Source organism: Heliangelus exortis, chromosome 1, assembly GCF_036169615.1.
Source record: "Heliangelus exortis chromosome 1, bHelExo1.hap1, whole genome shotgun sequence".
Taxonomy (NCBI): domain Eukaryota; kingdom Metazoa; phylum Chordata; class Aves; order Apodiformes; family Trochilidae; genus Heliangelus; species Heliangelus exortis.
In genome coordinates this window covers 187,491,539-187,517,863 of record NC_092422.1, presented here as the reverse complement: position 1 = coordinate 187,517,863, position 26,325 = coordinate 187,491,539, and the positions used below count along the sequence as shown (strand labels likewise).

At 35.3% G+C, this 26,325-nt stretch overlaps 1 protein-coding gene across 4 annotated transcripts in view; it reads left to right on the top strand.

Annotated features, from left to right (window-relative positions):
• The window catches only part of CACNA2D1 (calcium voltage-gated channel auxiliary subunit alpha2delta 1), a 361,517-nt gene that overhangs the window by 172,335 nt on the left and 162,857 nt on the right, over nucleotides 1-26,325 (top strand). For all 4 annotated transcript variants that reach the window (XM_071734046.1, XM_071734050.1, XM_071734049.1 and 1 more), the window contains exon 4: nucleotides 5,252-5,311. In XM_071734046.1, coding sequence (XP_071590147.1) covers nucleotides 5,252-5,311 — 60 coding nt within the window. The remainder of the gene's footprint in view (nucleotides 1-5,251; nucleotides 5,312-26,325) is intronic.

Below are 26,325 nucleotides of genomic sequence, written 5' to 3'. Positions count from 1 at the left end.
GGCCCTTTAATATCATCTAGGTCCAACGCCTCTGCCATGGGCAGGGACACCTCCCACGAGATCAGGTTGCTCAGAGCCCTGTTCATCCTGGCCTTAAAAACTTCAAGGGATGGGGCTTCCACCACCTCTCTGGGCAACCTGTTCCAGTGTCTCACCACCCACATGGTGAAGAACTTCTTTCTAACTTTCTAACTTCTAATCTAAATCTACCCTCCTCTAATTTGAATCAATTTCCCCTAGTCGTAGCTCTACTGCTCTAGTCCCCCTAGTACTCTAGGTGTGATTCAGCTTCCCATTGATTTCTGACCTTATTTAGACCAGTGGTTTAATTTATCTATGTTTTGATATTGGAAATCCACTACAAGGGTAAAATTTCTCCCTGGAGAATCATCGTGATTATTCCTTCACTCATTTAATACAAAAATAAGAATAAACATTGTCTTGAATCATAATTTTTTTAATTACAGTCGTTAACTGTACGGTTAAAGTTGCCCTGTCTTCTGAATATATAGAAGGTGATAATAAATTTTTTCCATTAGATTTCTCTGTAGCCAACATGACAGCCTTGTGTTGGATATGAGGTCATATTGTTGGAAAACTAATTAAGAGGGTCTGAAATAGAACTATGGTTTATATGAAAAAAACAGAAATGGCTTGAAATGCCTTAGGCAAGCACACAAAATATGTCATTTTCTGTTTACTTGTTAATTAAAGTCAAGTTTTTAATCTACAGATGGATTATAAAAAAAAATAAACAGCTTATAGGTAATGGTTAACAGTAGAAGACAAAGTTGAGGCATTATTCTGAATTGTGGTTCAGAGTACAATATTAGCTTTTAAAAAAAATGTCCTGATTGCTGATTGTAGTAATTTACATATAATTTTAGACCAGTAATTTATATGAAAAATGCTTTGGTAAGGCTCACAGTGTCAGCAGACCTTGAACATATCCTATTTCCCTATGCATGTGGTTCATCTGCTGCCTCAGATGACAAAAGTGGGACTGGCTCCAGACAGTAGCTGGGGAATAAATCATATGATGTCTATCTTGAATGTAGGAGACCAACTATAAACATACTCTTTGTCTGTGACCTTATATGCTTCAGATATCCTTATTAATAGACCACAGATCAGATTGCCATCAGATGGCACAGCAGGTGCTAGAACAGGAGAGAGGCTGTGACTGCAGTAGAAATACAAGAAATAAAACCATGCTGCAGATTATCACAAACCAAAAGCCTCATGTTGGTCAATGCAAAAAGTCTTAAAAAAATCTGTGTAAGTATTGAAATTCTCATTACAGTTACACTGAAATGATGGTATTTACATAGTGGAACACGATACCTGGGATACAGTTCTTGTTGAAATCTTACCTCTTTGGGCCAAACTGGGTGATCTTTTTATCCAATAGGGTAATAGGGTTATTCATGGGTATTTGATTAATCCATTATCAGGACTTACTACAGAAGAAAACTGTTCATGCAAGTAAAAAACAGTAGAACCAAAGCAAAAGAAAATAGATCTAATTTGGTTTCATAGATAAAATAGATTACTGAGATGAAAATGCAATTCTTTAAAATTCTGACAGTCTGTGTGAAACTTAAAAAATGTTACCCTCATATTTCTCTTTTGTATGTGATGTGCAATTCATAATTATCTACAGAAGAACAGCTTTTGTATTTCAGATACATACAGGAAAAACATGTTTGAAACTACTGTTATGCATACCCATTTTGGCCTTTACACTATTCATGCAAGAACAGGATTGAATATTTGGCCCATATCTTAAAATAAGCATTTGAAGTTCATTTGATGTTTCTACATTGTTCTATTTAAACTTAGTATTGATATATTCTTCCTGGGTATTTATCTTCTTAAAATAAATTTTAAAATGTAATGGATTTGGCATTTTAGAAAGCTTTGTAAGGCTATTGATGTCTAATAACTTCAAACTTACACATTTAATAATAGCTTAATATGTCAAGGGTTAGTCAAATATTATTTTCAAGATAAAGTACTTAGAGTGAGAAGCACAAAAAAATAAGATTTATATCTTTGTACTGGATGTAATTGTAATTGGGCCATTAGATGACAGAATTCTGTGCTGGATAGGAAGGGATAAAGATATGACATATACACACAAAAAAGAAAGCTGAATGATGAATAGGCCTTCTAGGGAGTTGATCTTTACAGATCAGATAAAGATTTTTCAGGTCTCTTTCTTGCAGTCAGTGCTACATCAAAGGCTGCCTTTCAAGGACAGTAACATGCACTTGGAATCTGGGGACAAGACCTTCGCAAATTGACAGTTTGAGAGTGACAGGCAGCCAGGCTTTAGGTTTCTAGTTGTTGGTTTGCTTTTGTGTGTGCGAGTGTAGTCTTTTTTAATCCCTTTAAAAGTTAAAGAAAAGTTCATAGGCTGATGGAGTAAATTATACTTGGATCTATCTCTCTTTCCCAATAGCTTTAAGGGTAACCACTGTCTTTGAAAGATTTAAGGAAATCTATTGGAAGGTAAATCTTGACTTCTTTCAGAGTTTGATTGAAAATACTGATTTGTGGCCATTGCCTTTCTCTCAAGGAATAAGCATTGTTTTATTAATGAGCTAAGGATTCTGAAAATTTCTGAAAATAATGCACCCTGCACAATATTTACGAAGTAGCAAGGGAGAGAACTGTTCTCATTCATTAAAAAAGAAAAAAAAATTAAAATTAAAAAAAAAAAAAGTTTAAATAAAAAGAGGTAGAATCAATTGTTTAATCTAGGAACATGTATTAAACAAATGTTTGTTTGATTAAAGTGTTTTCAAGCATCTTAAAATTTACTTTTGCTACTGTGTAAATTACACTGCGCCTAAATCTAGCATCAGCCCTTTCTCTCAGAACACCATCTCTCAGCTTTCAGACATCCTCCAGAAGTACAGGAGTAGATGCTACAACATTTTGTTAGCTTTTCCAGCCCTCTCCTCCTGGTCACCATGTCTCAATTTATGTTCTACTTCAAAGTAATTTGTATATTACCATAAACTGAGAATCCTTGTTCTTCATCATCCTGCACAAATGAGGTTTTTTTAAACACCTTGATGTAAGCCAGAATGCTTCTGTTGCATGTTACTCTTGTTCATTTTCCCCTTTTAGTAGTGCTTAGTGTTTCATCCTCTCTATCTAAAAAAGATGATGTGATGATGTCCAGAAAAGGTCTCACTGCTTTCTTCATAGCACTCATACAGAGGCATGGAGTAAGAAATAGATAAAATGTAATATGGAGAAATAATAATTTTGCAATTTTATTTCAGAACTATTTCTGTTTATCTTCTTACATATAAAACTATGAATCTCAGTATTTTAATATTTGCTAAAGAAACTTGTAGGAGATGGTGTTAAAGAAGGTGTTACCTTATTAAACTCCTATTGTAATGAGAGGGCAAACAGGAAGTGTCAGCTGTCAGCTGTGGTGCTACTCGTCTGCTGGCATTCTCCAGAGACTCCTCCATAAAAACAGAAAAGGCAAGACCTGACATTTGCATATCTCAAAAGGAAGCAGGAATGATTTCTTTGAAAGAGATGAAAATTTGCTCTCTTCTTGTGTCACAGTAAAAGGCATAGGTAACTTGAGTTTCCTTCACAATCTGGCTATTTTTAACACAAGAGTTTTGACTTCTTACTCTTGGTCTTAACAAAGAACTTGCTGTGGAAGGGTTTCAGACATTAGACACCATATTGCTGTAATAGTAGCATTTCTCCTTGCACAGAAATAGGGGACTTCTCAGAAATCTTTAGCGTCATAATTTTATTTTTTCTAATTTAATTTGAATAGTCTTCCCTTATGTTTCCTAAAAATATCATAGGTATTAAACAGGAGAGCATGCTTCTGGTTTTTGTACACAGTCAACCCATACCTTTTGAAAGAACATCTGCTGCTTGAAAATGAAGTCATCAGTCACTGATTGCATCATCTGTGTCTTTATGATAGCCTGCACACAAATGGTGATAATGTTTTCTGATAGATTTGTCATATGGTAATGTGTGAATTTTAATTTAGTTTAATTAAGGAAAACAGAATCCTTACCCTGCCCCTAAGAAAAAGAAAAACAAGAACCAAACCAAGATAAACCTTACTTTTTAAAAATTTCATTTGCTTTAAAAATTTGTACTTTATAGTACCAGAAGAATCTAATAACTTTTTTAATCAAGCTGAGGAATATTAACTGTGGCTGCAGTTTTTTCCATGCAAAATTTGTAGGAATGTTAATGCTCATTATGTATTTCTCGTCAGAGTCCTTTTATCAGTTTGTGCATTTGGGTCTCCTGTATGTTGTAGAAAACAGGTGCAGTTCACTGGGACTGTGAGGGAAATCTGAGGGCAGTGTTAACTGCACCTATTTACATGTGTAGCAAGTGTTGCATCTTGCTTTGCAACAATCTGGTGAAACATGAAACCTGACTTAATCAGTGTGAACTCATCAGAGGACAGACGGAATTTAGATGCAGAAGTGTCTAGAGAGGGTGAGGAAGTGAGATGGACAATCCTGTCCTTGTGTATTTGCAGAAAACTGAAAATAGTGTGGGTATCTGAGATTTTTGTCCAGTGTGTCTGTACAAGAGAATGATGTGCAAGACAATCATATGATCATTCCTGTGCTCTGTTCTTTGCTTCTTGTTTTGTAGACAAACTGGATTTCTTTCAAATTCTTTTACATGGGAAAAAATGCCCTATAGGAGCATGCCTGATACTTTCCAATGGCTAATGGGTATTCAGTCTGTGGGATCAGACACAGCTAGTGCAAACTACTGAGTTTTCCATGGATCCCTAATAATCACAGAGTATATCAACAGTTCCTTTAATGTAACTTAAATAGTTTAATTGTGAAATACATGTCAGTAATACAGGGTTTTAAAATTCTAATAAATACTTGTCATTGGACGGTCGATTAAATTAAATACAGGTAAGGCAAGGTGTTGTAAGTAGGAAGTATTTTCTGAAGGATATTGATGGATTTTGAACTTAACTAGAACTTCTTAAAGACATTGGACTATCTAATGGGTGATTAACAAATAAATTATAGAGAAAATATCATTTTTTAAAGATAGGATGCATCTTTTACTCAAATATACATAACTTTCAAATAAGTACGTATATATAGAGAAAACTACATAGATAAAACACATATATTAAGAAAATAAAAATATTTTGCCTTGTGAAGAATCAGTAAAGACTGAAATGTATGTCCTCTCTTTCTTTGTTCTTCAGCGCCTTGCTAAAGAAGCAGAGAAGTACCAAGCATCACATCAGTGGAGGGATGAGTTTGGGGTGAGTTTGACTTTTTATCTCCTCTGATTTTCCTCTTTGAATTTTTTACTATATTTTTACAAACAACTTGCTTACATATCTACCACAGAAAAAGTCATTGACTATGAATGGGTATTCTATTTTATTAACTAAACAGTCTCAGTCTCAGTGTCTAGACAATAAAGTGGGCTTTTTGCTTCAGAAGTTCAGAAGAACATTTGCAGATGAAGTGATGTAGCTCTGAGATTTACACAAGACAGCTGTTTTGACATGCAATAAATTATTGCAAAGACATATGAATGATGATTACGACCATTTAAAAGTGTGCTACTCCAAGCACTGAAACAGAATCATAGAAAAGATTTTTACAAGTTGTTTTTGCTTCTATGGTGGAAAAGAGCAGGCAACAACTTAATATGGAAACAGTTGGTTATCTACATGACTGTTTATATTGAGAGTTGTACGATAATTTTTAGAATCCTCATCTATACATTAGTAACTGCATCTCTTCCATAGTCTTGTCAAATTGAAAGAAGACCCTAACGTGGTCAAATACTTAGTTGTATTCTTCAATGATTTACTGAAAAACAAGTGAGATGCTTGTAAAATATACAACATTAATTCTCTAGTCAAGCAAAATTAATGTTGTGCTGCAAGATTATAAGCCTATTAATTTTAGGCTACAACTCCCTGGTAAGTGTCAAAGTCATTTATTTTGCCTTCATTATCTGTTCCTTCTGAAATAAAAGCAGATGGTTCTTTTATGTTATGCTGCTACAAATCTAGGGTCTGTTTGCACATCCCCTTGAATCACAGTAGCACACAGTTAAATGCACATTGCTTTTCTATGATGTTCTTTCTGATCTTGTGTTTCTCAGACACTTGAAGGTAGAATTCTGAAAATAAACATAGAGACAAAGCAACCCTCAAGGCCAGGGCAAATAATTCAGCTTTTAGGAGTACAAAGAGGTTATGGACACAGCCTGAAGCTTTTAAGTGTGCTTTCTTGCACAGGCACAGCTTCTAATACACATTAGGACACAGAATGGGTATTCCATAGGGCTGTGGTACTGAGAATGCTACAGCGACATTTTCTGCTAATCTGTCTCTGTTCTGAAAGGAAAAAAAAAAACTGCAAGTTTGATGGATACAGTACTGAGTAATGTGAATGCATTCAGATGTTCTTTCTCATAATTTTTCTTCTTACTGTGCACACTGGCATCATATCAACAACTCCATCTCACTTTTGGTTTTCTTTTTGCCCTTTACTTGCAGTAGAAGTTGGTCACACCAGAGAGGCTGCTAGAATCATCATAACTCATTGCCAAGGAGAGATCTCAAAACTATTTTGAAATGTGGTTTTATACTAATTTTGTGGCTAATGCAAAGACTGTGCTCAGAATAAATTTTTTAAAAAAATGAAGTTAGAGTTCTAATAAAATAACTGCAAACTGAGCTGGTGCTTTACTGTTATGAATCTGGATGAGAACAGTGTTTATCATACAATAGACTTGACATTAGGTTATGCAATTAAATTTCAGATAAATGTATTAAGCTTCTTATAATTTAATTTTTTTTCTATTTTTGCCAGAAGTAATATTTCTTCTGTTCTGGCCTACTTTATAGAAAATGCCTGCTCAAATTAGTTTGCACACAGATCTTTCTGATAAATTTAATTTTCATTCCTCTAATGTCTCTGGTGGAAAAACAGATCTACTGTAAAACTTTCTGCAGATGAGGGTTCTTAAAGTACTTCTGATAGCATTGTAAATGGTCTTCATAAGTCATGTGCATCACCATAGAAATACACTCTTAGAGACATGTCCATCAACATCCTTGTCATCCAGGTTGCCTTTGGAGTTTTAGGGAGAAAATAGCACAAACATTTCTTCTGGGAAGCTATATACAGGCTATCTTCAATAGAACAAACCTGTATGAGGAAGGGCAAAGAGAGCTGGCCATATAACCAAGGTCTATAAAGAACTACAGTAAAAAAACCAAAAATATTATCCTCAGATAAGTTCTTTTGAAATTAGCTGGTATCAGGAAAAATCTATGAAGATCCAGATTTATTATAATAATCTCATTTTTGATATTTCAGCTAATAATTTAATGTAAAGACTGTCAAAATTTTCTAAGGTGCCAATGTATTTATTTAGAAAATAAGTGGAGTCTAAACACTGATAGAAACATATATACCCACGTCTACAGCTAAAATCCCTTTTCCCTAGTAATTCTGGTTGAGTGAGTATAGAATGTCTTCCAGTACTGCTAGGACATTAAATTCCAGATACTTCAAGAAGGCAAAGCAAAGAAAAAGAAAAGTGAAAATTTAAGTTTGTTTTTTTTTGATTGATTGATAATTAAATTAATATTTACCAAAGTTTAAGATTTTAAGCCAGGGAGCTACCTGAGTGTGTCTAACCTCACTGCTGCGGGAGGTTATGGAACAGATCATCTTAAGTGCCATCACATGGCATGTACAGGACAACCAGGTGAGCAGTCAGCAAGGGTTTATAAAGGCAGGACTTGCTTGACTAACCTTATCTCCTTCTATGAAAAGCTGACCTGTTTAGTGGTTGGGAGAAAGGCTGTGGATTTTGTCTATGTGGACTTACAAGTAAAGTTTCCCACAGTTTCCCACAGCATTCTCTTGGAGAAACTGGCTACGTGTGGACTAGAGAAAAACTGGCTCAATAGTTGGGCCCAAAGAGTTGTGGTGAAAGGAGCTAAGTCCATTTGGTGGCTGGTAAGAGGTGATGTTCCCTTGGGCTAAGTACTGAGGCCAAGTCTGTTTAACATCTTTATCAGTGATCTGGATGTGGAGATGGAGTGTACCCTTAGTAAGTTTGCAGATGACATCCAGTTGGGTGGGAGTCTTGATCTGCCAGAGGGTGGGGAGACTGGATCAATGGGCTCAGACCAGCTGTGTGAGGCTGAATAAGGCCAAGTGCTGGGTCCTGCACTTAGGTCACAACAACCCCATGCCATGCTATAGGCTTGGGGAAGAGTGGCTGGAAGTTGCCCAGAAAAAAAGGTCCTGGGAGTGCTGATTGACACAATAGCTGAATATTGTGTGCCAGGTAGGCCAAGAAGGCCATCAGCATCCTGGCTTTTATCAGGAATAGTGTGTCCTGCAGGAGAAGGGAAGTGAGCATGCCCCTGTACTCAACACTGGTGAGACTGTGCCTCTTGTAGTGTGTGCAGTTCGGGGCCCCTTAATACCAGAATGACATCGAGGTGCTGGAACCATTCCAGAGTAATGAAACTGGTGAAGGGTCTGGAGAACAAAGCTTACAAGACTGTCTGAGGGAACTGAGGTTGTTTAGTCTGCAGGAAAGCAGGATGAGGGGTAGTATTGATTTCTCAAAAGGGGACAAGAAATGCAGCAGTTGCAGGGGGAGGTGAGAACATATTGCTCTCCTTTCTCTACCTGAAAGGAGGTTGTGTCAAGGGTGGTATCAGTCTCGTCTCCCAAGTAACAAGCCACAAAAGGAAATGGCATCTGGTTGTGCCAAGGGAGGTTTAGATTGGATATTAATAAAAATTTCTTCATTGAAAATGTTGTCAGTCACTGGAACAGGCTTCTCAAGGAAGAGGTTGAGTCACCATTTCTGGAGGTATTTAAAAGACGTGTAGAAGTCGTGCTTAAGGAAATGGTTTAGTGGTGGATTTGGCAGTGCTGGATTAATAATTGAACTCAATGATCTTAAAGATATTTTCCAACCTTAATTAATCGATGGTTCTAATAGTTTGATCTTGCTCACTAAAACTAAAAATAGCTGTGAAAATAGAAATTTCAGATTAATATGAATTTGTGCCTGGGACGCTGTGAGCCAGCAAGTTCTTGAAAAGCAAATGTCTGGTGTTAGCTAAAGTATTTCCACATTCCTAGCCTGCTGTCCCCTTGCATAGGTTTCTAAATACACAGAATGACACTGGCAACTATATATATTATTTCTAAAATAAATGAATTATTGTCAGGTGTATACTGAATTTCTCAAAAGCAGAGATGGAGCTCTAAAATGAGTTTAGAGCATGTAGCTTACATAATAATTACCCTCCCTTTTTAGGTAAGTGACAGAAAAAATATCATAGGTTTTTGTTTGGTTTTTTTTTTTGTATTTTTGCACTGATAATTAAATATCATAATAACTGTCAATGGCTAAGTAATTTACTAAAAAGTGAAAAATATTTAAAAAATATATTAAGTAAGAGTAATATTGAAGAATACTGACTATAAATGAGTAAAAGAAGGAAAAATTGTAATGTGTTTTTTCCTGATAAATCACAAAGTCAAGTAAAACATCTGGCCTGCAGTTTATATCTAGAGCCCTGAAGTAATTCTTACCTGCTTTGAAGCAGGTAAGTATTAAGTCTTTAGACTCCTATTAAGTCTTTAGAGAATATTAGGGAAGTTTATGAAAGCAAATTCAAAGTGCTTAGCTTGAGGCAAATTCAGAAATGCTGTTCTCTGTTTCCTACTCTATTGGTATTTCCCAGCTCCTGAGCTGCAAGTACAGCTGGAGAAATAAAACCCACAGAAATGTTTTTAGATTAATGCACTTACAAATCAGAGGTACAAAGCAATACTTCTAAATGAAACAGCCGTGTCAGTTTGAATTTTCTTTTATGCTGCAGAGAGAAAGTGGGACAGTTTTGACACTTGTGACTGTGCAATTATTTATCTGGTATAGAGATGCATGAAAAAATGGTTTGTGAATTAGAAGAGGGAAGAGAGAATTCTGTATGAAATAATTGCTGCTATTCCCCAAGTGGGTTTTCTACAATTACATTTGTTACCACGTTTGATTGCCTTGCAATGGTTGGTTAACTAAAGCAATTTAGTTTCCAGTTGGGTTGCAGTATTAATTGTACTTACATATGTATAAACATAGGGGATATCTCATTTGTACTATAACAAGGGGAGTCTTCCTGAATGGCCTATTAGCATCCACTTATTTATATGAAGGGTGAAACTCAGACTTTTAAAAATTAATTATGACATTAAAATTCCACTTTAAATGTCCTTTCATTATGCTTTATTATTTTAACCAATTGTGTAATTTCATGTTGTTCTGTGTGAATTATTATTTCCTGAGTCCTGGTATTTCTGAGACAGCATTTGCTGTAATTATAATCCATGGGGTAGGTTTTATGTACCAACTTGGATTAAAAGTTTAAGACAAAAGGTCATGGAAATATTGCTTTGGAATCATGTTGTGTTTTTTTTCCTAGTACAAATATTTGCTGCATAAAACTGTAGTGAAAGGTAAAGAAATGGAAGATTAAAAGGGTAACCGAGATAAAAAGAAGTGTTCTATCATAAGAGCTGATCCAAGAGGTGACTTGCAAGAGCAGACCACTGGTAGGCATTTCTCTGTGTTTGACCCCTGATGAAGGTTGAAAATTTTAGTTTTTTGGGCTGTTATTTATTGTGGACATTACAACACTGCTAAAACATTGCATTTTAAAAGCTGATCTGGAAAACAAACAAACAAAGCACTGAACTTTCAGTGTTATTATTTCTTCATTCTAAAGAGGCAGCTTTATTTTTCTGAGATGGAAAAACTGTGGGGAAAAAAAAAAAAAAAAGGGAATACTTCTCTCAGAGCATCAGAGAAGAAATGCAGCTCTGGATTGTATCTCTGGTAGTCCTTACAGGTGCAGAGTGCCTACAGGAAATGGTACTGTTTAAATTTGGGAAACCAGTCCTCATGGGCACAGATTAGGTGTGAGATTCTTTCTCAGTAAAGCCATATATACTTCATAATTTTTGGAAAGTTTTAAACACTCTAAACATAGTCAAAGTGTCAAAGCTGTCTGGATGTTCACACAGTGTTCTAATCCAAAACCCTGTAAAATAAAATCTTCCACCGGTTTTTGATATTTTGAATAAATCCTCAAACTTCTAAGGAAAATTTGTTTTGGAAAAAATATGCCAAACAATTGATTTAAATTGACTAGAAGATGGTCAAGGTTTTAAGGAGAATAATATTTTATTCTTTAAAGGGCTGTATGCCACCTTCACGTCTGTGACACACAGCTTTCACTTGTATATAATTTAAATTAAATGTACCTCCCTGAGGTACATATATGTGAAACCTATCTCCCTGAAAGGAGTGAAATCACCTTTTTCCTTTCATTGACTGCCCTGTGACATCTTTCTACGTGGGGGCAATGCTCTGTGTATGCACTTGGAGTGGTAGGGAGAGTGAGGTTGAATGGTCATAAGAATGAACCATATTTACTGAAGTTATGTAGTTTGAGGGGTGATTCTGCTCACTGAATCACTTACACCTTTTTTGTTGAGAAAAAGCACTGCAAATATAGCAGTTTTTTTAGTAATGCTTTCTCAAAAGAGGATAGGAAATGCAGCAGCTGCAGCAGTTGAAGTGCTCCCACTTTATTTTCTTAAGCCCTCTGGAATGACCAAGTTGAGATTCAGCTTTATGTAGTTCTTTTAGAACATATCCCTGCTAAAGTCTTTTTGGAGACTTGTCTTTACCAGACGAGTGCAGAGTTTGTGTAGCATTCCCACTGGGAACAGGGGCCCACCACCCACTCATCCATCCCCAGCACCCTTCCCTTAATGGGCAGATTCTTTTCTGATTTACAAATGCATAGGAAGCACCAGGTAGGTATATGAAATATGTCTTAGAAGGAAAAAAAAAACCAAACCCAAAAAAACCCCCACAAAAAACAACAACAACAACAAAACCCACAACACCCCCCAAGTAAGGAACTTTTCTCTTGCTAGCATTCCTGGGGTTTTATAGCTTCCTGACATTTTCTCTGCTTGTGCAAAATTCTGGGTTTTTCTCTAGATGAAACTTTTTATGCTTTGTGTGTGAAATTTTTTCCAACTGAAAACAAAAGAAGGCCTCTAGCAGAAGTTTTCTACCAGCCCGGTGATCACCATATCGGCAAGTTTAATTTCATTTAATTTGCCATATGCACAGTAGTTTAAATGACTTCTAAAGTATTCTAAAATATTATTGGGAAGTATGATTGATTCCCCACTTTTCAGATAGAATGTTTTAGTTTTATTTAGTCTATGCCATGCTGCCTCAAAGCTTTCTTGCAACTGGATGCCACTCATAAAGTTTGGTCATGGGGGAAACATAGTAAGTCCTGTTAAAGTCTATGTCAGCAGTGACAAACTCCTTAGTTTTACTATTCCCATGTGTAACTCTTAAGAAATGTAAAACTGAAGTTTCTCTCTTGAGAAGTGGTAATGCCCAAAGGTGAATCTTTGGGTCTAGAAATTGAAGATTTCCTCTAAAATCTGTGTTGCTGCAGGATATCTCTTCCATGCTTTTGTTCCATTATACAGGATATATTGTGATCTTATATAAGGACAGTCCCAATATAAATGTTAGTGTGATTAATAATTTTGAACATATTTGAAATCACATTTTTAATAATTGATTTATATATTTTTCACAATTTAGGATTTTTAAAACAATTAAGAAGTTGATAAAGAAGATGACAAGAGGTAGCTTTACAATTGGAATCAAGATTATATATAAGCAGAGACCTCAAATGTGTAATTGTGGTGGCTAGCTTTCCTGCTGTAGAATTTGTTTTTATGATTTTGGTTATTTATCATCTCCTAATATGCTTACATTGAGTATAAATCATTGTAAGTATAACATCTGGGCAGCAAAGGGCTTCACTGATAAGGAAGTTGCCAAAAAAGTTTTTAGAGTGAAGAAACACTTTCAGTCCTCATTGAATCTGTCAACCATTCTGTTTTATCTGAAAAAGGGGTGGAGAGAATGAGCTAGAAAAAACAAAAGAAAAAAAAAAGGAAAAAAAGCTGTAATTTCTCATTATTGAGACACATGAATGGTTCTTTCTCTTTTTGGAGATTATTTAAAAAACATATTAGACCCAAAATGGAGCCTTTCTGAAACTCTTATTAGTCAGTGGGACTTTTGGAGGTAGAGGTTTTTGTGTTTTTCTTCACTGCATTTCCTTCTATGTTTCTCAAATGATAAAGCCACAGGAGTCAGGCAGGTCTTGGTAGCTTACTTGGTTCTTTTGCCACATGATTCTTGTAAGATATCACATGAAAATTTTGCTTGTCTTTGTTACAACTCACTAACTTTAGAAACAATAAAAAAAGCGCCTACTGGCTTAATATAATAAATAAAAATTAAAAATGCGTCATTTTCCAAAACATTATGTACTTAAGGTATACTACCAATAAGTGATGGTTCAAGAACAGTGGCTTGTGCAATAATTGAAAACAAACATGTTTGATGTCTGTAGTATTTTTCAGTCAATTTACAATCTAAATTTTAATAGGAGTTTCATTCTGCATATACTTTAAAATGCTCTGGGTGTACTAGACAATCCTATTATTAAGAGCTGTATTTTATTCAAGGAATTTGGGAATTCTTATCCTCCCATCCCCTGAATATAGTGTAATTCTCATTAGGATTTAAACAAAAGATGAAATTCTGGTTCTTTCATTTCCTCAAAATGATGATGTGTAGTTCCAGGAGTGGAAAATAATTCTGTAAGCTTCCCACAGATCAAGAGATGTGCATAGCACAGACCAGAGAGAGTCTTCAAAATTAGTGATAGTCTAACATTCTTCTACATCATGCAAAGAAATATCAAAAATATGTTTTCTGATTTGACCAGAAATGTGGACTGTTAAGGACTTGTTTATTTTTCTCCAGCTCACTTTTATGATCAGCTATGAGCAAATCCAGACTGTATAAATAAATATACAAACAACTCTAGGGCTCATTGGAGGGACATTGGGATTTATCAAGTCTGAGGAGCTCTAGGCCAAATCTGTGCTTGTAATTAATGTGTTTATGGAAAACATTGTCATTCTATTTTCATTTTCCCATTTGGTAGTCTCAAATTATACTGCATTGAAGCACTGTGTATTGTAACTGTCTTGAAAATATGAAGAATAAATATAAATACATATATGACAATGCTAATCCAGAACAGATCTTTGCTTTTGAAAATGTATGAATAGTCCCTGTTGAATAATTAATTCAGACAGGATTCTCTCCTTAGTCCTTTGGGCATTACCACTTCTCAAGAGAAAAACTCCAGTTTTACATTTCTTAAGAGATACACATGGGAACAGTAAAGCTAAGGAGTTTGTCACTACTGACATTTTCTGTGCTTGTGCGAAATTCTGGGTTTTTCTCTAGATGAAACTTTTAATGTTTTTTGTGTGTGAAATTTTTTCCAACTGAAAACAAGAGAAGGCCTCTAGCAGAAGTTTTCTACCAGCCCGGTGATCACCATATAAGCAAGTTTAATTTCATTTAATTTGCCATATGCACAGTAGTTTAAATGACTTCTAAAGTGTTCTAAAATATTATCAGGAAGTATGTATACTTGCCATAGCACTTCCCCACTTTTCTGATAGAAGTTTTAGTTTTATTTAGTCTATGCAATGCTGCCTCAAAGCTTTCTTGCAACTGGATGCCAATCAAAAAGTTTGGTCACGGGGGAAACATAGTAAGCCCTGTTACAGTCTATGTATGACACTATGAAGCAACACTGTTAAGTACAGTCCTCTCTGGGTAAGGCATTTCTGAAACATATATGTAAAGATCTACTGATATTAACAGCACTGCATAAGCTGCTTTATGAATGCCAGTGCATCAGCCTTCAGCTAATTTCAATCAGGTTTTAAGGTTCTGCTTGCAGGTAGAGAGTTGCTGTTTAAATATATGAATGTTAAAGGAAAAAAATGGTGGAAAATGAAAGAGATGAGGATCACAGGTAGCACTTGAGTAAAGCCTTGGACTTGTCTAAAGCTACAGCTCCTTCAACACTTTCTAAATCCTACATAGTACGTAGGAAGCAAAAGGCAGAGGGCCAGCAATTCCAGCTTGATTACTGTGGAAGGCTTTTTTGTGGTTGAAGTGACTCTATAGCATCAGAAATAACTTTGAATCTCTGTTTTGCTGTGCTTAACTCATTCTTGTTGGTGCATGTTTCATGCACGGAAGGTGATGGAGTCTTAATCTCCAAGTACTAAGTTCAAGACTGGAACTGGACTACAGTCCTAAAACTCACATCTGTAAATCTACATGTTATATACATAATTTCCAAAGCTTACATCTATAAATCATATGTTAAATAAAGCAAATCTCTGGATCTGACTTTTGGACCAAGTGGTGTATATTGTCAGTGTCCAAACTAGATTTGGTCTTGTGACTTCTCTTGGAGATACCTTGGAGTCTCAAATTCATAATAAGGATGTGCATGTTTTCTTACTTGTCTGCTGAAAGTTTCTGAAATGATGTGAAGAAAGGTGTGCAGCTTAGAAAACAATACTTTCAAAGCATGAAACCAGGGAATTTGCATGCTTCATGTGCTACACATCCCTTACATCAGGGTATGTAGGAGTATTTGAAGGTATAGAATCTGTTCAGATAACATTGGAGGCATGTAGAAAGTGAGGTAGGGGGTAACCTTGTGTAGGCACAGTCGGCTAAGAGAGGTTCCTGGTGTATGCCGTGCCACAGAATGTGTCTGATAATTGCTTAGGTGTCTTAGGGACAGCTGTAACAAGCACAGAATAGATGAGCAGCAGTCTGTGTTCAGGATTGATGTGTGTTTTATTTTGAAACAAAGACATCGTGCTTTCTGTGGGGGATAAAGCCTGATCTATCCTAAAAAATACCATGGTTACAGATCAGTAAACAGCCTGTGTCAAGGATAAACACCATGAGGAAATGCTGTTCAAGAAGAAACAAATATTCTTTAGAGCGATAGCCATATAGCAGTTAAGGATAAATTTAACTTGGAAAGTGGAAGAAGAAGCATTGAAGGAAAATCCATCAGTTTAATGAGTTTCTCACACATTCTGCTGATAGCAATAGGGCAGATATCCTACTATTTTAATGAAAACAATTATGATATTACGAATTAAGCTATGATTGTGAATTACAAATACTGTTCCTATGGAAAATAACAATGGCATTGACAGCAATACTGAATTTTCTTCTCAGATTCACATCAGTATTTTTTGCTGACACAAGACTAGTTCACTGTAGTGATTATATGTACTAATAAGAATAGAGCAGTGCAAACCCAGACATCTAATTGAACTCAGGATATGTTTGTCAAGAATAACTTTCTTAAATTAATTCATTCACCTACTCATATCATCTATATTACTGATAAGGAAATATTAGAAGAAATACAGCTGAATATATGAAAAACTTTTATCTCTTCATGAGAGCTCTGCAATATTATCTTTGCAAGAGTTTTAAATGCTTTAATGTGAAATGGATCTAATTGTTTATTGCTTCAGGATAATAAGAATTAAACTGTACACATTTCTGAGTTATTAGATATGCTTTCTCCTATTACTCAATGCTAACAAACAAGATTCAGGTGACACCTGACAAATCAATCAAAGGTATAAGCTTAAACTTTTCCTTCTTAAATAGGTGGGACCTGTGTATATGAGTATATCATTTGCATAGTTTTTCCTCTGTGTGTACACTTGCACATATACACAGATCTGTATCTATATATGCACAAAAAAATCATCTAAAGGCATTTTATGTCTATAATCAGGTGCACACTGTTAGGTGAGTCTGTTTTGCAGATCTGCAAGGGACTGATGGGTTCAGACACTTTGAGAACACAAGCAGTTAAATTAGTATGTGCCTGTGCTTTTGAAATTTTACCTCTGTCATGTTTTAAAGACCAGGAATATTTGAGCATAAATGAACATACAATCAGAGGAAAAATAATAGGTAGTTTCAGCAAGTTCAGTATGAAACACACCTTTGTGGAGCTCAACAAGAAAGGAGTCCTGGCCCTTGGGCTCAGTTTACACAACTTGCTAATGCTTACTCTGCCCTGGTATCCATGGTTTGTCTGTGTCTGTTGTTTTCAGTTCAGTGCATCCAAATAGCATACAGGCTGTGCTGGTCTCATTGGGATAGTGATTTCCAGCATAATAATGCTGGTAAAGTGTCCTAGGTTATGGTGTAATTAAGAGATCATTACGAGATCTGCTGAAATAGTTTTGGAGGACTTTCCCAGGCAAAAAGAGCTAAGTTAGGTTGGTTTCTCTCCATACTGTTTTCTGGAGCTGTGAGACTTCTCAGCCCATTACGTCCAGTAAACTTGCTAAAGTAAGACTGAAACCAAACAATTCCCATCAAAAAGCACAGTGAGAAGAAAAAGAGGGTAGGGGAAAAGCTCAGGACTGTTCTGACTTCTGCCCTTGGGTGGGATTGGGAAGAGTTAGAAGAGACAGCCGAAGCTGGAATATTAAATTGGAAGTGGTCACTGAGGACCCAAGCTTGCTGCTCATGCTGCTGGAAATGTGTGCAGACTTGAGCTGAAACTGGTTTTAAGGTGGAGAACATTCTTCCAAGGACAAACTGCTGTTCTTTGAGTCCTGCTGAAAGCCAGCAGCTACCAGTTTTCCTTTCCAGGGTTCTTGTACAGTCAAAGCAGCTGTGACTGCTATTTGCTGCCTTTGCAATCCAACGTACCATATAGCTGGCATCTTTGCCTCTGCTAAGTCTGGCTCTTAGTATATGGGGGCATTTTTGGTAGAAATGTCTATATTTAAATAAATCAGAAATAATATCTGATATTATTACAACTCAGTTCTTAAAGTTTCCTATCCAGTAATAAGTGAAAAGAGATAATGTGGGTAGCCTTTCTTCTGTAAGTATAGAAATTAGTCTGGGAAAAAATGCTGGCACAGATATTCCAGAGTCTTTCTAATTAGAAGGAGAGGGGAAAAAAAGAAACGGGAACTCAAACAAAGAATAAACCTAGAGCTCCTGTTCTTCATCAAGAGGATGAAGCGGGAACCAGGAATCAGGTTAAACCTGTCATGAACTTAACTGGGTGATCCGAGTTTACAAAGTAACATTGTCAGTTTTGACAATACAATGAAATGGGAGAGAGCATCAAGATGCTGATACTAGTTTACTTCTGTTCTTTAAGGCAGAAATTTGTTACTGTAAGAATTTTAAACATATTAATTCTAGTTCTTCTGCAAAATCCCTATTACTTAATTTTCTGTTATGTCAGAGAATACAGAGAATATGGTATGAGTGGCTGAACTTTGGGTGAAATGATAGTAAGCAAAGATACATGCCAGTATTTACTTAAAAAACTGAAGCAATGAGGAAATCAAGGTTTCTCCGCTGAGAGTCCTCATCACCATCATGATCTATCAGCACTATTTATTATCTGTATCTCTTCTCAGCATTATTTAATTTTATCAGTTTCTGACTGAGTCAAATAGGAGCTAAAAAAATATGAATTAGCATGAAAAAAGTGATAGAAAAATATTTTTTATATAGACACACAATTATCCTCAGATTCTAGGTTCTGGGGGTTGAGGTGATGAAGCGCCAGACCGATATCCTAGAGACTGCTGTGTCTGGTTCCCACCTCAGTGCACAGGTGGGTTTGGGTAAGTCTGGAAGATACCTGATGTCTTCAGTTACCAGTGTGCATAACAGAGAAACTACCTGCTTGACTTTTCACTCCAGTGTAGTACCGTATACTTAAAGGCATGATTCCTTTTAAAATTTGTAACCATTGACTGCAACGTTCTTAAACATGATCATATTTGTTTGCTGCAATGAATAGAACACAGTAGCAATGGAACAAATGTTAACTCATTTTCTTTGGGAAAATATGTATTGTGGGTTGCCCATTACTTGATTGAAAAAAAATTTCTTCAAAGTTGTTTTTTTCAGATTTATTGGAATAGAAGAAGTGGCATATTGTCTATATTCAGTTTTGATAATTCAAGAATTTTTTTTTAAATTAGCCCAGTTTATTACAGCCTGGCACATCACCAAGTATTAATTCAGAATGCCAAAGGCAATATCCTACAGATGTTATTTGATTTAATGTCCAAATTGTTTAGCTACCCTCCCATACTACCCTGATCCTTGTATTTGCAATCTAGATAATCTGCAAATATTTTAGGTAAATTTTCTTTACCTCTTTCTCACGTTTTTTTTTGGTTGTTTTTGTTTGATTGATTTTCATTTGCTTATTTGTGTTTGGATTTTTGTTTTTGTTTTTTTTTTTAATTATTTTTTTATTCTTTCATCAACTAAAGAAAGTAATTTTGAATACATTAGCATGAACATACTTTGCTGCCTTAATTAAACAGAGAGGATAGGGTGATATAGAGGTTAATTAGCTGCTAACAAATTCCATTTTCCCACCTGGAAATCTGCTTTGTAATCGATTGCATTTTGTTGTAGAAAAGGAAACCATTTGCAGTTGCTTATACTCTGAGGAAGTTAGTGTGATGAGAAGATTAGCAGTTTCCTGAACCTTTTGGAAGAATACATTTACCATAATTAAAAAGGATTATAAATATTTTTGTATCTCAGGGTTATCTCTGCTTACCTTGCTTTTGCCTCAGAGGTCTGGAGAATGAATATAAAAGGTGGTTATATAGTATAAGAGCAAGAGCTTCTTACCCTGCTTGATTGGCTACTGATGGTTTGCATCTGGGATTTTGCCACTGGCTCTTTGAATCTTCAGCATGAACAGATTTGGAGCTGAGTCTTCATTACTTCCCATATTTTTGTCATATAGAGCTGTTACTATATATTCCCCTTAAAAGGTGGAAATAACTGCCTATCCCAAGGATTTTCTCCATAGTCTCACCTCATATGTGAAAACCTGGCTTGTAGTTTATCTATTGCAGTACACAGGGTGGAATTAAGCAAGTGATGTATCATGTTTCTGAAATAAAACTATTCCTAGTTTTATGCTATGTAGTTGAAAGCAAACCAAAACTCAAATGCACAATTATATTGCAAATTGTCAGAAAAACAACATTCCTTCTCAGCACAAAGCCTATTTCTCTGTTTCTCTTCTGCCATTAAAGTTTACAAGGGAAAGGACTTTTCCAGATTTGAGAGGTTTCTCCATCTGTGCTAATACAGACAGCTTTTCCCACTTTGACCTGGTGAACATTAGAATTAGGTAACTAAATAGAATCTAATATCTTTGATACTTAAGTCCTGCTGCCAATGGACGCCCTGATCTTTCCTCCCAACTTATTGTAGACTTGTGGTTCTTACTCCTTATAGAAATGTTTAGTTTATTGTCTAGGACATTTAGGTCTAATTCAAGTACAGTTCTTTTCTCTTATTGTTGGTGTCTGGTGCATCAGGGTTTTAGTTCTACATGAAAATGAGAGATAACAAAAGGTGTGGTTTTACTGTAGATCCAAGTGTTATCCTTGAAGAGAAATTTTCAGTTTGACTAAAATGACAATCATTTTGTGATGTTATTGACTATACCAGAGAGTAATAGCAATGTGGTTTTATGTCATTAAGTCTTCAGGCATTAAAACTTCATTCCTGCATGAAGTATTTGACCTTTTACATTTTGCAAATTAAAAAATACTTCCTTGATCACCACCCTTGATTCCACCAGTTGCACAAAAAAACCCCCAAAAAAACAAATACTAAAAAATCCTCCAAATTAAAAAGATTAATAAAGATAAAACTATCCTTACCAGCAGGCAAATCAACAAAACTCCTCTGGTATTTTACCAATTATCTGTATCTGTATGTCCAATGCAGATTACCTTCTTAACACAGGCCATTGAGCTATAGGATGTCATTATGCAGAAATTATCACAGAGTCTGTCATATTATTTCAGAAGAACAGATTTCTCATCACCTTGGGAGCTGGATTACGTTTAACCTGACACATTCAATGATGTCCATCTTTTAATACTGTATCCAAATTGCAGTTCGTACTTAGACTGCATTCTTAACTTTTTCAAGAAGTTAGGTATCATCTTGACAGCTTAAGTAGTGCAGTGGCATTTTCTTATATCAATCGTTACTGTGAAAATTGTCTGAAAACTGGGGAGTTATGTTTGACATGGAAATGTTTTTCCTGTTCTTTAAAGTTTCTATGATCGCTTCTAGAGATCTGAAGACAGGAGTAATCTTTCTGCTATATTTTACGTCCTCTTTAGAGCCTGTGCATGCAACACAATGCTACTTTTTTCTAACTAAATGTAGCATAATGTAGCATAATATAGACACTTGGGTGGGGGGGAACAAATTGCAGCCTACAGTCAGCTCTGCAGAAAATGTCAGGGTTTCCTCCTAAGCTTTGAACAGTTGGAACATCAATTTTACTAATTATATTTTACACAAGACAAATTAAATCAAGCATGGCTAAAATCAGCTTGTAATTGAATATTGCCACAGTGACACAAGACAACATGCCACTGCAAAGGTCATGTCATGAAGTGGTGGGTAGGTAGGTGGGTAAGTGGCAGCACAGACATTGCACACACACTTGTCATGCCCTAAGTCAGCTGTGTCTGTGGGTCAGCAGAGCCCAGTCTGGGACACAGCAGACATTTGCTCTGGGCAGTGGCTTGGCATGGATATCAGCTGGTTCCATCCTGAGTCTTGGCTTTCGTGGCATGTCAGACATCCATGTGGCAATGTTTCTCTCCAGTCTCTGTTACTGAGTATTTTATAGATGCCAGTCAAATCAATCCTTGACATTATCAATGCTTTTCCAGCACCTCAGGTGTTCCCTAGGTGTTCATTGATGCACAGCCTGTACCAAGGCTCATTACAGTCCCTTCCTGTTGACATTGTGTGCCAGAACTCACTACACTCAGCTCTTTACCCTTGGCCGTGGCTTGTTTTGCTTGGCTTTTGATCAAAGCAAGGTCAGGATGCTCCTGTGAGTTACAGTGTGAGTCAGACACTGTAATAGCATAATATATGATCCCCTATTTGTAACACACACCATTACAAGTATCTTCATATTGTGCCTGCCTTAAGCCATTAATAATACATGATTTGGTAAATTAACTTACCTTTCTACCAGGTTTCTGCATTTAAATAGTTTCTGAGGTTTTTTAATAAATGCTGTCTTGAGGTGTTCACAATAAAGTCAGTTTTGATTTTTTCACAGTTTTATTGTAACTGAATAAGTTTCTGAATTTTAGCTGGCCCCTTCACATTAAAGGTAGTTCTAAAAACATGTCATCAGTCAATATGAGGAAGGAAGTGTTGGTTTTGCTGGATGGCATGGTCTAATGCAGTAAAAATTCAGAGTAATGGTCATAATAGTTTGTCGAAATAAGAAAGCCCTACAGCTGTACTATTAACATGGCCAGAAAAGGAAAGAGTGAGGAAGAAATGAAAACAGAGCAAGTGTCCATAACATTTGTAATTTAGTGACTATTTCAATGATTTAACTATCTAATATATTTGGCTGTCATTGATTATTACATATTGAATAGAATGATGCATTCAGTGATAGGAAGTACCTCAAGATATAGCGGTGAGAGACTTCAGTTTGTGTCCTGACTCCATAAAGTGCTAAGTGGAGTCCAAACTTCTGAAGGATGTGCAACTGCAGTTCTACAAAGGTCTATATAGAAATAGGATATTAAAGTTCTTAGAAAATAGTAATGTTAGAATTCTCAAATACTTCCAGAGTTTTAAATTCTTGCCATTTTAGGATTAAATGATCTTGGTTTTAACTGAGATGCCTACATTCTGTTCACTCTGAGCATTGCAATCATGAATCTAGACTTACATCAAAATCCTTGAGAATTTATTTCAAGGGCTTGTAAATGCATTTTTCATGAAGTATACTTGTATCTGGAATCTGTATTTATACGCTACTTTTATTTAAAAATAAAATATTTGTTTATACAATGATTGTACACTTTAGCCTCCCTGCCCAGCATGCAGATGAGTAATAAATTACTCCTTATAACTCTGTGAATGGACAAGGGACCTTGTCATGGCAACTGCCTGTAAATTTTAAGGTTTCTGGATTGATAATTTCGTTAAGGAAGACCTGTAAATGAATGCTGAATAATCTGATCTTTCTCACCTTTTAAAAGAAAGTGTTTTCTATGACAAAGATTTTGCAGCATCTTTAATAATCCTTTATGTTATTTCTTGTAATCTTGACCTTCAATTTTTCATTCTTATTATTAGTCTTAGTAGAACCTTGAGAAAAGTCCTTTAGACAAATCTGATGAAAAAGGCTTATATCAAATTATGCTGCAGATCTGGAAGTTTTTTTAATTAGTGTATGAAATCTAATATTCTGAGTATTTCATTTAGCAAGTTATGTTTGGGGGAAAAAATGTCTAACCCAAGTGACTCATTTGCCCACATTATGGGTAATACGGGGAGAGATATTTCTAGACCTTCATGTTACTGAACTGTTTCATGTCTTTTTTTTTTTTAAAGAAAAATAATTTGATTTTTAAAGTATCTTGTCCATTTCAAGATCCAGATGATATATTTAATTATTAAATTGTACTTTCTAACCCATTTCTTACAGCCCATATTCAGATACAGTATCTGCAGCTGATTTGTAGTATTGTCTGGTTTTGTGTTCACTTCAAAGACCAGAAGTAAATCATATTTCTACTTGAGGATACTGAAGAAAAAAAAAAAATTAGCTGGTAAACCCTTTATTTTTACCTGTACCTTTTCAATTGTGTGAAATTGCAAAACTATAACAGTTGTAGTAGTTGGAATTCTGTGTTTTTACCCTATTCTCAGGCTTTTATTCCCTGAAGTTACAATCTTCAGAAATAGGTATCACTTCTTTTTTTGTGACAGGCCGTATTAGGTTTCTTTTCTGAAGAGTCTAATTGTGCCTTGAACTGCATCTCCAGCTATATGAGGCATTAGGTCAAAACGTGCTTGGCTTGTCTGCCATAAGGTTTATTAGACTAGGTATAAATCTTAATTATCCTAAAGGTATTAGAGTGAACTTTTAAAACGCACACCTTTATCAAAGGGGATACAACAAAATGTTTTCTAAAATTAAAGCAGCTGTAATTTACCAACACATAATTAAATATTTTTTTTTTTAGCATTTAGAGACATTTACTCTGATTTCATCTTGTATGTGCATGAAAGGTGAAATAAACCAGTATTAACATTTTTATTGCTTCATGCTGAGAGGCAAGACTGAGTTCTTTCACTAGTGTTCTATGCCTTTGCAGACTATGTGGGATTAATATGATTTTAAAATGTTCTCCAAATTTGTATCTATAAGTCTAAGGTATTATCTTTAAACTGAATAGTCAAAATCAGACTTATATTTGTAATATGGTTTATTTTTTACTCAATTTTTAAATTCTTACTCTCAATACCCACAGAACAAAAGAATCCTTGTAGATATCACTACTGGCAAGGTTAACTGCAGTATAAATGAGCTTTTTATATGTTGCCTCTTTTTGGTTGTTTTAGCATATGTGGTATAAAATACTTGGTCATAGGGAGTATACTGTTTTAAAATTCAAATAACAGTATTTGACTTTATTTCAGATTTTGAAACATGCACTAATAATTGTGCATTTTATTTAAGGTACTACACTAATTTTAGGTTTCCCTTCAGTGGTTCATTGAATAAAATGTTTTAAGTATGGAGTACTTTAACAAAAACTCTTCTGTTTTGTTTTGTGAGGGAGTTCATTTAGGATCCCTATACAAAATATAGTAATGGAAAAGAGAGCCATTTTTTTCTTATTACATTTTATTAGCAATTATTTTGGAACTTCTACATTTAAGAAAAAAGAAGGTAATTATTTAGTTGTTGGGTTTTTTTAATTACCATTTAATTAATGACCTTAATTTCTTACTCTATGAAAAGCTGCAGAAAATAGTTTTCTCCCCCTGTTGTTTGTTTGAGGTTGTTTTTTTTTTTGTTTTTTTTTTTTCTCATAAATTAGTACAATTAATTTAAGGCTTTAAATCTCCCTTGCATGCCTATCATCATTCTGGGGTACTTCACAGGATGTAGGCTATGTGGAGCTCCTAGGAAGTCTCAAATATAGACTTTACTACATAGATATCTTGGTTACATCTTCAGTGAAAGCAACATTTCTGAACAGAGAGTATTTAATGTTTTTTAAAAATATTAAGATTTCCAGTTTTGGTTGTGGTGTTTATGGTTTGGAAGTTTGGTTGGTTGGTTGGTTTGTTTTGTTTTTTGTCCTGAACAAACTGCAAACAAATGTTATGAAAAGCACATACTTAAAAAAATACACATATGATATAAAATGTCTCCACTGATAAAGAGGTTTGATCAGTTGTTTGGGCCCATATTTCATGCACAATTCTTGAAATTCTAGCCTAGGATTTGTGGAGCAGTTTTTCCTGCAGAAGCTATTACTTGTCAGTGATGACAAGGAGCTTTAATCTTTGACACTTGGTGGAGTAAAGAAGGCTGTATAGCTTTGACCAAGAAAATGCCATAGAATATTATCACAATTTACTATATGCAAGTGTCTGTAGAGTCAGATGTCTTGTTGCAATGCAAACCCTTTGTGTTCTTGAAACAAATTAATTGAAAGAAGGTATAATTTGTTGTGATGACAACCTGAACTCAGGTCCATTCACATAATCCTGATTTGAGATTAGGCATTTAAGCAGACAAATCAATAGACTGTATCTGTAAACTTGCTCCATAGAGACTCAAAACGCAAGTTTAAGTCAATGTTGGTTTGAATCAAAATACCATCTGCAGATGTTCTGAAAGATTATATTTTTCCTTACTTTTCTTCTATGTAATGAATCTATGTCTTCAAACCTCTAGACATAGGTATCATAGAGACTGGAAACTTTGGATTCTGTGTGGTGAAATTTAGGAAGTCATTAATACTACCCCATACGTAGTGTTTCACATTGGGATTGCTTTATACTCAAAGCTGGGAAACAAAGTATTATTGAAATGAAAAGCAATATAAAGACACTGGAACAATCTAACTTCAGCAGGTAATAATGTGAATGAAAGTGTGAAAGAAAAGAGATTTTTAGACTTCAATAGAAGAAAAAAAAGTAGGAGTCACAAATAAAACATTTAGGACCTGGTTGTTAATGTAATTTTTGAATGCCTTGCATATCCTTGTCAGATACTTGAAAGTGTTTGCTTTGAAAGATGAATTAATGACAGTGAAAACTACTTTGCCTTTCCAACTGCATAAATTTTGTAAACTTGTATACTGATACTATGCT